This window comes from Photinus pyralis, unplaced genomic scaffold, assembly GCF_008802855.1.
Source record: "Photinus pyralis isolate 1611_PpyrPB1 unplaced genomic scaffold, Ppyr1.3 Ppyr1.4_LG3b, whole genome shotgun sequence".
Classification (NCBI taxonomy): Eukaryota; Metazoa; Arthropoda; class Insecta; order Coleoptera; family Lampyridae; genus Photinus; species Photinus pyralis.
The window spans coordinates 1-12,939 of record NW_022170510.1 but is presented as its reverse complement, the minus strand read 5'-3'; the positions used below and the strand labels follow the sequence as shown (position 1 = coordinate 12,939).

Here is a 12,939-nt window from a genome sequence, read left to right as displayed (position 1 = left end):
CCTTGTCGACAACCATCAATGAAACTGAATTTGGATTCCCACTAACCAGCGAGATTAAACATAGCTTAGATTAATTAAATTTTCGCTGAAAGCCGGTCGTGTTTTAATTTAGATATCCCTATTTCTAAAGTGATAAAATTTCATTCATTCAGAATTTACATATTTTCAAAATAGAAAGACCTAAATAGTTTAACATGTCAGATTTACGAAAGTAATGATGTGCTAAAACAGATACGACTCAACATAAAGTTGCGGCATCAATTTTCACCGGTGAACGAAAAATTTGACACGAAAATCAATTACGCGTAATTTGGGCGGACGAATCATTAATCAAAAAAGGTTTTCGTCATTTACGCCGTACTAATTTGTTCGGTCACCCAAAGTTTCTTTTGCAGGAAGTTCGACGGTTAATGCTTTCACTGATTGAAAAACGACATAATTACACACGTTACAAACGAAACTAATTATATTTATATATGATTTTGTTCCAGATGTCGAAGAGCTGTCGGCCAGACTAAGTTTAATGGCAGCGTCGTCGAACGAGAAAGGTGAAATATTGGAACCGAGCATGGGACCTGTTCATGACGGAAACTACCTCAAAAATAGATGTGTATACCTGGAACAGCTACTAAACGGTAGGTGCTAATCTCATTTCTTTATAATTAGGTACGCAATGTGATTTCCTGTACGGCTTCCTTAACGCCAAATTAAAAATAAATTCAAATTTCCTCATGCCATTGCCGAATTTAGAAGCAAGTGGTTTTTTGTCTAACAGGAAGTCTAGTATTTTTGAACTGATTGGGGATGTTTCCTGTTTCAGTGCGTAAGGATACAAAGATCCGGTCGGATACCGGTAACGTTTACATTGAAGAATCCAACCCCACTTCGACAAACAAAACGTAGTTATTAATCCAGGATTTGTACCAATAGATACATATCCGACATTCTTTACCTAACTTGCAATGTGACGGTATTTGTTAATGCTTTATTTATTACTATTTTTAATATTAAAGTCTAAGCAATGTTTGTCAGTCTAGAAGAATTAATTTTTTTCTGGTTCATTTAAACACGTGTGATATTCTTTAGTGATTTAACTTTGGAATGGTGAACCTTGCAGCTAAAGTAACAAAGATTTGCGTATTGGAATCATACTTTGTACCTTAGTATATTTAAGCGTTTTTTTTGTTAAAATTTTAAGCTTAATTTATTCGGTTTACATAAGTACCTACATGTAAGTTATTCTAAGAAAGTTATTTTTATATTGCACTTAGAAAAAGTTTTTCGTTGCCAAACGTCTGGCCGAACAAATTTGCGATACAATTTAGCATAAACATGAATGAACTCCAGTCCAGAATTATTAATAAAATATGGCGCAGGCACAAATTCTAATTAAATACCGCGCATCCCAAAAATATAACAAAATATTTTGAGTATATCTATTTAGTGTCACAGAACTGTTTACATCACTGTATTTTATGGTGAACTGTAAATTCGTTCAGTAGCTAATTTCAAAATTTAAGAATGGAGACTTCGGTTCATTTTCAGTTCAAATATCTTCCTTCACTTTTTTACGTTATACCAGGTGTGGTTTTAAACGACATTTGTATCCGCTTTAAAAGAAATTGCTTCCTTCCGGTATTCACAACGCCCTGTGTAAATATGTTCATTATTTTTCTAAGCGTGGATCAAATGCCTCAGATTTCACATATTAACTTACTTTGAAGGATATCTGAACATTTCTTCTAAGCAAGTGTGGAACGACTGTTTACAAACAGTTCACAATAGGTATTACCTTTCAGTATCCACCAACATTTCAGAATATATCCAAGGACTGAAGCAGAACGTGTTTCCCGCTTTGCTTTAGTAACAAGATCAGAACAAATTTGGAATACCTATTGGAAACACATGAGGGTACTCAGAAAATGCTTCCGTTCTTAATCCGTCATCTGAATAAGGTATCAGTATCGCAGAATTAAGCATTTTGTAGATACTCTTGATCACAGTATTTTAGTATGTAGCTCATAAATGGCTTAAGGTAAAGTTGGGAAAAAATTAGCAAACAAACATTTGAACGAGTCAATTGAATTTGTTAATTTGAACTGAATGTATACCTACCGCCCTTGTTCTTCGTGTAATTACTATAATTAAGAATCAGATTACAATAAAGTAATATATTTTAGGTCGATGTTTGAATGAATGAATGAATGCTAAGTGTTTAAATTAAAACAATTTTCGCGTACATTTATACCGCTGTTACGCAATTACTCGAAATTAGACTAATTCCAATTAATATGCTTGGCACACTTAGTTATTTTCAACGTGTGCGAGGTTAAGCTATTTTCGGTAATCAAACCTAGACATCTTTCGAAAAAGTAATTTTTACGTGACATACAATTGCTGCCAATTTCATTATCAATGCATATATGTGCATATTGCTCTGTAATTAACATACTCGATTTGCAAATACAAAGTTGCATTGATCCTCTGTCAAAGTACAATTATCGTTGTAGATACTTCCGCTATAAAATCATTAATTATTCATATTTATGTACCAAGTATGTAGATAGAATACTACGCACCTAAAAAGTAACTACCTAGTTAACGTAGTTTGCAAATATTGTAAAGATGTATGTATTATTCATTCTATATGTAAATTTAATAAAACTCGACAAATACGTCTTGAATTTATTTAGCGTCTATTTTTCTTTACAGCATTACAGCCGATTCAACGACTTTGTGGAGTTCGTTGTATTTATTCGGAAGTTGAGAGCCATGGCCCGAATTATCTTCACGTTGATTACACCACAGATTTATTTAAATCTGTGATTACACTTACTTTTGGAATCAGTTGAATTTGCAGAGATTTCTTCTTAAAAACACGATTGGAGCGAATCTCTTATAGACAGACAATACAATTTTCTTCTATCAAGTTTAAATTTAAATACCTACCAGTTCCCTCCATACCGGGACTTCTGGGTCTCACATAGGGCACCCTGGTATACTTTACTACAGTACTACTTAGGTATATCAATTTCCATCTTGGACAGTTTCTCTCTGGACCCCTTTCCTATTTTATTGTTTAAAATGACCCTAACAAAATCGCGATTTTTTATAAGCTTTTTTGGGAGAAATTTGCTGGTTTGCAGGGATTCGGCAGTGCGGATCAACAATTTAAAAACATTCATTTTTTAATTTTTCATTTATCAAAAAAACTGTTCTTTCCAAGATCACGCTGCATGTATACAACATTAGAGTAGTCATTTTTTTAGCGCATTTTTGAAGGCGCCACTTTTTCCGTCTCTCCGTCTGAGGCCTTAACTCCTCCTACAGTTTTCCAGATATTGAGTAGGGCCGAGAACCCCCTCTTGTGGATTCACTGAAGCCAGTCAGAGTTAGTAATTTCTTCCCTCCGGTTTGAGTACCTCCGCCATCCGCACAGTGAGGTCTTTGTGATGTTTAGGAGATATGTTAGTACCTCCATCGACTTTATGTCCTGGTTCGCCACCCTACTTGTCCTACGCGTTCCACAGTTAGCTTCCTCGCTTATGTTATTCAGGGTCATAGAGGCTCTCTGGCAGGGTCTTTCACTCTTTATCACATTTACCGTTAACCTTTCTTTTCGAAAGCGTTATTATCTCTCTAATATCCGGTTGCTAATTGCCACCTTCATATTTTTAATTATTTTTTGGAGGAATCAAGCGCAGTTATCTAAAAACCTCGCTAAACCGTTCGATCGGTAGTAGCGACGGGCGGTGTGTACAAAGGGCAGGGACGTAATCAACGCGAGCTTATGACTCGCGCTTACTGGGAATTCCTCGTTCATGGGGAAGAATTTCAAGCCTCAATCCCTCTAAGGGCATATTATTAAGCAGGACAAAGTCTCGTTCGTTATCGGAATTAACCAGACAAATCGCTCCACCAACTAAGAACGGCCATACACCACTACCCACCGAATCCTGGTGGTGCCCTTCCGTCAATTCCTTTAAGTTTCAGCTTTGCAACCATACTTCCACCGGATCTTTCTTTGCTTTGCCTCTAGCGCCCGATTGTGGGCCTTTTCAAGCGTCTAGTATATATTTTTCGATATCCGATAGACTTGCTTGGAGTGCTAAGTGTCTTAGAGATACCGTATCTTCTCTCCCATTAAGAAGACGAGCAACAGCATCTTCTGGATTGGCCCCTAGTAGATAAGCCTCTTCAACAAATGGATGATCATATTACTTGCTTTTTCTTTATCCACACTAAACGAGGGTTAGTCAGCCAAGAAGGAACTGCTTTTTCATAACTGAAACATACGTTTATAAAGGATTTGATTGGTTGCTACACATAGAAGAAATCTAATAGAATACAAAGCCTCTTCTAAAACCATTTCCTATTGTTTATAGTGTTTGAAGCTAAACATATAGGTAATTTTTCACAATGTATTTAGCTACTTACCATTATATTTTTCAATTTGGCCGTTTTCTGCCTGATTGTAGGAAGTAGTTCTAGTTTGTTGCAATTTCTTTAGAATATGCGAATCTTTTAATTTCATTAGACATAAATGAACCACCTCGATCTGAATGAATGAAAGAATAAGGCATACCAGATATGAGATATTGAAAATAAATTGGTAAAACATTTAATGACAGTTGCATTTACATGTCCTGACATGCGTATGCAAAAAGGAATCTTGAGTATTCGGAGGGGAAGGGTGCAACCCCGTTCTTCTATGCACCAAGAAAATATAGCAAATAAATTGGCACGTCAACGCCCAGTAAAGTTTGCCGTTTTTTTTATCTTAGTGAAGCTTATCTTCTAGTTAATTTTCACGGAAACAAATGTTTTCACATAGGAAGTTATCTATCAGATGAGTTTAACGGTGGCAAGAAAAACCAGTCACTAAATTTTTTATAAGCTTTGTAATGTTACATGAAAAACACAATGGTTGCATTAAGATTATAGGAACTAAATTTCTAGACCCTACATTCTATTCCTTATTTGTTACCCATATCCCACTTACCTCCACCACAATGGAAATAAAAGTAAATTTATCCATTAGGTCACTGTATTTTTACTATTGTCGCCTTCACCAGTATTAGCAGCGTGTCCAAAAGTAGGTAGGTATTATTCCAAACAACGGCCTCTGAGCCAACGCAAAAGTCATTGTTCGTCTGGTTGCTTTCCATGGTTCCTTTATCATTCAAAAGATTCTTTGGTAACGTGTACCTCAGCTGAAAATATTGCTCGAACCTATATCACTAAAAGCGGAATGCGTGGATTTTGGTCCTCGACTTAGATTGCAGGAAAGATCAAATAGTCCTCGAGCTGGACCTGCAAATCCACAAGCAAAAAGATCATGACAACAAATATCATAATATCCTACACGAGTAGACTGCAATTCTAAAGGCATCATCCAATTGTATAACAATCGTAAAGTTTGCATCCAGGATCCCGATTCCTTATTTTTAACCATATGCATAAGCATTCTTAAAAGAAGAAAACTTACCTTTTAGAAGACTGTTTCTGTTTCATCCATCTTTTATATTCACCACTTACCTTTTAGCATTGAATAAAAACACTATTTTTATTCAATGCTTTTAGTAATCGGCGTCTCCATCAATATATCTTTGCAGATGACGAACCTTTTATAGATACCTTTTTATACATTGAATAAAAATTTAAGCTTTCTATTACAATTACTTTAAAAACGCCTTTCTGTCTTCGAGCGCCATAAAATTGCAGGGACTTAACAAAGCGCACTATGTTAACTTTAAAAAATCCAATACAACTAAATACCGAACGATCCTCGAGATCATTTTTACAATATAGGTACTTACAATACATTAGAATACCTACCTATTATGTTTGATGTTTCTAAATAAAGTAATTGTGCACACGGACAAACAAACGGACAGGCAGGCAGACGGCAATTCAAAATTATAATCGAACTTAGGATCATTAAAATATAAGCTAATAGCACAGACAAGGACAAAGTGTTTAATTGTGATAATAGGCCGCAGAGTCGACCTGAGCGACACATTTTGCGCCAAATTATAGGCAACGTAACGTGCGCATTATAGCAAATATTTTTTTTATTTTTCATTTGCCCATTATATGTCAATTATATCTGTCATATGTGATACATGAAGCAGTCTATTACGCCCAAGGGCATAATGAGAGGGCATAATGGATTGTCATCTCATTATGCCCTCAAACGGCCTGTCAAATTGATTGACGGGGCTATATTATGTAATAAAAAAGATGCAACTTGATTCGTATGAAGCACTTTAATGTTGGAATAGTTATTTATGCATCAAGGGCATTAAGGCGATATTTATGCCGAGGGCGACAGAGCCCGAGGGCCTCTGGCCCGAGGGATTGTAAGTCGCCCGAGGGTTAAATATTGTGTAATGCCTGAGGTGCATACAACATTTTATTTTTCATCATTCTAAAGAATGCATTTCCAATATACAAATGTCGTGATTATTGTTTGCCCAACATTAAAGTGCTCCATACGAATCAAGTTGCATCTTTTTTATGACATAATATAACTCCGTCAATCAATTTGACAGGCCATTTGAGGGCATAATAAGATGACAATCCATTATGCCCTCTCATTATGCCCTTGGGCGTAATAGACTGCTTCATGTATCACATATGACAGATATAATTGACATATAATGGGCAAATGAAAAATAAAAACAATAATCATGACATTTGCATACTGGAAATGCATTCTTTGGAACGATGAAAAATAAAATGTTGTATGCACCTCAGGCATTACTCAATATTTAACCCTCGGGCGACTTACAATCCCTCGGGCCGGAGGCCCTCGGGCTCTGTCGCCCTCGGCATAAATATCGCCGTAATGCCCTTGATGCATAAATAACTATTTCGTACTTCCGAGACAAAAGTGACAACTTCACTCCATTATGACAAGTACTGAAGTGTCACTTTTTGTCCCGCCGGGATTAAATTTGGACGAAAATCCCGGAAGGATGAAATTACTATCAAGGCAATTTCAGTAGGTTGTTCCACATTTTGTATGCGGCACTACTTCTTAAACGCATCGTACTGCTGCTCATATAGTTTTTTTGGATTTCGGTGGTATCAATTCTTTACCTACTTTGGCTGCTTTTTATCAATATCAAATACACCTTTGTCACCCACCACCAAAATTATGACACTAGCAATGACAGTTTCCAAATTATTTTTGTTACCATAGCATAGAGATTGTCCTACCAACGCAACGTTCCTATAGTAACTTGTTAAGCAGCGATTTTTTGAAAGAACGCGTTGTCTAACTCAATACATACATATTAAGTGTTTCAGTTTAGGAAGTACGAAAAATATCGTATATACCTTGCGACTGAAGTAGTGGTCTTAATCCTTCAGGTAAATTATGGCCCTCCCTTCAGCCGGGCCATAAATTTGATAAAGAATCCACTTGCAAAATTTCATCGTAATCTGTCCATTCGTTTATGAGTTATCGTCCTAACGGACGGACGGACGGACAGACACTGCAAAATTATAAACTCGCTAGGAGCTCGTTAATAAATTGTGTTCAATGTGCATGTAAATTAGCGTTTTATTAAATTTCTTCTTCTCTACAATTGAAAAACTATTGAAACTATTCAAGTTGACGTGTCAAACAATTGTTTGGTTTTAGCTTTGGTTTTAGGTTATGTTTAGTATGGATGCAGGATCTATGTATTACGGCAATTTGATACTAAAGTCGAGCGAATTGGCCACTGTTTCGTGATCGCATTGTATTACTACTGAATAATTCAATGATATTACGCATACAATAAAGAAAACCTTTTATGGACAAAAAACCAGACCTAACTCATGCAAATACAAAAAAATCAACTGTAACAAAATGCAAAAGAGGAAAATATACAAATCAAACATCTCAAATCGTACAATAAAAATCAGGTGTCGAGTCAAATGTATTAAATTAACAAGAACGAATCACAAGAGACATAAATCAATTCAATTACACACATCAAACACATCTAAGGTTCAATTTAGGCAAAACAATTCGTAAAATGGTAAATTGTATGTATAAAAAAAGAACACGTCAAAAGCATAGCTCTACTCCAACATCCACTTTAATTAATTTAAACACGCAAGGTACATGCGAGAATGCTTATAATAAGCATTCATGTTAAAGTCGCACATGCAAAACATAATCGAAGAAACGTTAATTAGAGGACCCCCTTCTCGCATATCATACGCACTGTGCAGCAACGAGCACGAGAAAGAAAGCAACAGATACAGCAAATCATTCGACTGTATTACGTACTTTCTTCGCGGAAATAGTTAAACCATTCTACAGAGAAACATCAAATTAGAGGACTCCCTCGTATATACTAAGAGACAAGAGCTGCAGTCCGCACGAGATGAAGGAGCAACATATGCCGCATGCATGACATGAAATTCAATGGCTAATACTAGGTACAAGAACTCGAGTCGGATTCGAATACTGGCGCTAACTTTCTTGCCCCTGCTTCGTTATGTAAATTTCCTTATCTTCGGCAGCTGCGCAGAACGGTCAAAGTCGAAGATTTCATGATTGGTGTATAAAAAAATATACACAGAGCGTTTCCTAATTTTCCCATACTGCAATTCTTTTGAATGATTGTGTGCCATTATCCAGTTTTCGTAAATCTGGCTACATGACCAGAGAACTATTTTTGGGAGTGCTGGCACATATCAAAGAATGTTGTGGCTGTTCCACTGAGAAGAGATTGTTAATATCAATGGATAAATAATCATTCCAGTCATGTTAGTCTTGAGCAATAAACTTGGCTAAAGAAGCTTTTCTGTTTATTGTTCACATCGTAGGCAACCACTACTTGATGTGGGAATGGTCCATTGAAGGAGTTTATGAAGGTTGCGCTGGGTGATTGGATGCGGATTCCAATAACTGTTGCAGAAGTTGCTGGTCTCTTCGGAAATGCTTTACCTGCATTCACACCTAAAAACATCCCCCGTCGTGAAGGACTATAAGGCCTTGGAGAAGATGCATTTCTACCATCTGAAGTAATATACTTATCGACCTGGTCTCCAATGGAACATGAAGTACATCGTGGAGACCTTTCGAGTGGAGAGAGAATGACAGCTGCCACACATGCAGTCTGAATCTAATGTTACATAGGTGACGGTACTGTCGATGATTACAGTTTTTTACAATATCTATTGGTTTCCCATACCAATGGTTGGTTAAATCTGTACGAGGACACAAACTATTATACATTCCATTCGTGATCCATGTAACCGGTTCTTCTTTCGTATGTCTTTGAATATCAATTTATAGAAAAAATTGGCAGCGGTGGGATTCGAACCCACGCCTCCGAAGAGACTGGTGCCTTAAACCAGCGCCTTAGACCGCTCGGCCACGCTACCTGTTTGAACATTTAAAAAGCGCCGCGTCGTCAGTTTCCTTGTATTTCCTTAATCTGACATAGTAACTGTACATGTGTATAGGTACCTAATCTTAAAATCAAATTGAACAGTATTTTAATTCCGGAAAATAATGTTCGTATGGGGGTATCAACTTAAGCAGTTGAGTAGGCAACTAGCAATGCGCAAGTGATTACCCGGAAGCCTACAGGCCTACACTCTACAGCAACTGATGCTGTTTCCTTCCTTTCAGGAGGCGAAGGAGAGAAAAGGGGCATCTGGATCATAATTATTATTAAAAGGAACGATAAATAAAGATAAAAATTTCACATAAAATCGTCACGAAACGGCACATTATCTTTCGTTTATGTGATGGAAATTTTTTTTACTTCCCCGCACTACTCTCTAGCAACTCCACAACACATTCCCACTTCCTTTAGCGGGTCAACCAGGAATGGCCGAAAAGCGGTCAAACCATATTTACAGGTGTTTTTCAATGTAGTTTTTAGTGTCGCTAGTCGTTTTATTTATACGTAAGTAGTTTGAAAAAACTCTTAAATCGCTTAGTATAATGTCACGAAAATAAACAACATTCCCAGAACTTGAGGTTAGGTTGTTTTCTAATTAATTGTTATCCAGTGCATAAAGTGCAGTGACTGGAATAGGGACGCGGTCCCCATTTTCTCAATGTAACGTTAATCACTGTGTTGACGTTGTCATTTTCTTCTTTGTGTTTCTCGGCCGAAAATTAATGGAAAACGTAATTAGAAATGTGCAGTTTTGATGTCATTTACCTGTATCTAGTTGAAGCTATGATGTAATACGTTTAAATCGCGTTTCGAAAGTACGGTAATTTGTAAATAGGTCGGATTGCGAGCATAGGAATTCACGCACTTGTTTCTAAGAGAAAACTAATACATTTCTACACTATTCATTTCATTCGCATTGTTTATTTACAAATTTATATTCTCACTTAATTATTTATTTTCGATTGTTTTGTTCCTTTTTTTATTCCCAAAATAATTAAAAATCAAGACGTAGTGAATATGCAAAGTTAAATAGGAATACATTTATCAAAGCAATAGAGAGTGTAGGTACCTACTTAAATAATTAGATTCATTTGTTTTTAGTAATCTGGTGGTTTTCATTCCACAAGTTGATGGAATCCCCATCGCCCCTTACATTAGGATCCGATCATGGCAGACACTGGAGTCGATAACGAAGCGGATTCGGGCAGTGCAATCGTCCAAGATGGGCTAACACTACAGGATGACGAAACCGAACAGAATGACGCAGAACCAGTGACCGGTTCGAATACCAATTACGATTCGGGTGACGGGAACCACAGATGTGATAGATGCGACTTCGAAGCCGTAAATCAAGTAGCGTTAACCGCCCACATAAATCAAACTCACAGCGTTAACATGAAAGCGGAGAACGAGGTGAAGATGGAAGTGGAAAATAATAACCCGCCTGCCGATCGACTGCATCGTAAAATGTTCGAGTGTGACGTGTGCAATATGAAGTTTTCTAACGGGGCCAATATGAGAAGGCACAAGATGCGGCATACAGGTGTTAAACCGTACGAGTGCCGCGTCTGCCAGAAGAGGTTTTTTAGGAAAGATCATCTCGCCGAACACTTTACGACGCACACAAAAACGCTGCCCTATCATTGTCCCATTTGTAATCGTGGTTTTCAAAGGCAGATCGCTATGCGGGCTCACTTTCAAAATGAGCATGTCGGACAACACGATCTTGTCAAGTCTTGCCCTCTATGCAGCTATCGTGCTGGATCAATGAAGAGTCTACGAGTACATTTTTTTAATAGGTAAGTCTTATCTAACATTTAAATGAGAAAATAAAGTTGCGGGATGTTAATGTGTAAAATTTTCTTACGCCTGATCGCTTGGCCGGCATGGATTCCCTTTAAAAATTTTAATAAGAATGCCGCTCTCCCATCAGATTTTCACTTATGTACCTCGCTGATTAAAAGTTCTGAAACGGGTCCACTGCAAAACCAGCGTTTACTGGTTTTTTTATGTATAGGCTCGTGTATAGGTAAACATATTGGAAATTGCGTGTATTAAATTTGCAATATGACGTCATCGACTATTTGTTTAAATGGCAATCGTAATTTTTGTATGACTATTCTTAAAAAGCATATCAACATTTTTGTTGAATTGACTTATTATTTTGATGTCTTATGCTTATCACAAGAAGAGTAGCATGAATGAATTTTTTCTCGTAACTTGGAAATATTCAATAAATCAAAAAACGTTTTTTTATGGTAATATGCTCATCCTGTATATCATCAAAAACCCTTCTATCTTGTGGTGTCGGGCAACTGAAAGTGCATCAAATTTAACTTTGGACCACTTTTCTGATTTCGTTTTTCCCTCTTCCCATGTTACTCCTTTCTCCTGCAGTATCTTCATTACCAGATCATTGTATGTCTGTCAATATTGTTCTCCCTTTCTTGCTTTCCTCTGTTTTGATTATTACTCCTAGACGTTAGAAATTTTGGACTTCCTCTACATTATCATTTTCTATCTTTATGTTAAGTTCTTACTCTGTTTTCTCAGTTTGACACCATTACTTTGGGGTTTGTGTTGTTAATTTTCATGCCCGCTAGTTGTAATCCCTTCCTCCATTTGTTAAAATGTTTTGGAGGTCATGTTTACTTCTGCGTACGATAACTACATTTGAGGTGGGGCATAAAGGTGTCAACCTGATAACGGCGTAAACCTGCACGTTTGCAGTTTTAATGCTCATTTTAAATTAACATAGGAAACAAAACACTGCTAATAATAGCTTAACGTCGCTAAAATTCTGGAATATTAATTTGCCCTCGTCTTGCAAATGGCAAGAGCTTTCGGACGGATCAAAAATCATTGAAATATCTTGACGGGAACGGTTGCAAACGGCGAATTAATTGCAGCTTTATTTACGGTAGCGGCGGCTGAAACACAACTCTAGAACTGAAATCAATTACCTTTAGCTTCTATCTTCAACTACTAGAATCAACACAAATACTTGCGGCACGACACTTTTCATAACGAAAACTGAAAACGCTTCTAGATACCGGGCGTTTAACAGAGCTAGTCGACTCAACAAATATATGATGTGGTCATAACTTTGGGTATGAAACTTCAAGACGGAAATTAGGTGTTTTGTTACAAGGCGGCAAAACGCAAACAAATTTTGATTTGGCTGAAAAGGTCAATATAATGAAACGCTCGTTTTTAACAAATATTATCTTATAGATGGTGAGAATGCCTCACATTTTAAAACTACGCTAGGGCGGGTTTATTTTGAGCAAACATTGCCGAAAATGTGGTTTTTTACATTTATGTTTTAGCTATGCGGTGTAATGCAGGGTCTTTTTTTAAAGGACAATTAGCCTTAATGGGAATGTAAAAATGTAGACACAAAGGTTCTCTATCATTACTACTACTTTTTTGATATATAATGGTCCAACAATTTTTTTTACTATGTCACTGGATTCAACATAAAAATATCTAAGATAGGCATTTTTAAACTTTTTTCTATCTT

General features: G+C 36.7%; 1 protein-coding gene, 1 long non-coding RNA gene and 1 other non-coding gene across 3 annotated transcripts; 2 read left to right on the top strand and 1 right to left on the bottom strand.

The window, feature by feature from the left end:
• Positions 1 to 462: 462 nt before the first annotated feature.
• LOC116166978 lies at positions 463 to 2,684 on the top strand. Its single transcript, XR_004144443.1, has 2 exons — positions 463 to 635; positions 821 to 2,684. It is a non-coding gene; the product is annotated as an uncharacterized LOC116166978 (long non-coding RNA).
• Positions 2,685 to 9,308: 6,624 nt separating this feature from the next.
• Positions 9,309 to 9,390, bottom strand: Trnal-aag. The gene has a single exon. It is a non-coding gene; the product is annotated as a tRNA-Leu (tRNA).
• Positions 9,391 to 10,010: 620 nt separating this feature from the next.
• On the top strand, positions 10,011 to 11,215 carry LOC116167351 (zinc finger protein 782-like; the record flags this gene model as incomplete). The annotated part of the gene is given in 2 exon segments (XM_031482697.1): positions 10,011 to 10,147; positions 10,518 to 11,215. A coding segment is annotated over 1 exon segment (632 nt), but the record flags the coding sequence as incomplete, so codon positions are not given.
• Positions 11,216 to 12,939: the final 1,724 nt, after the last annotated feature.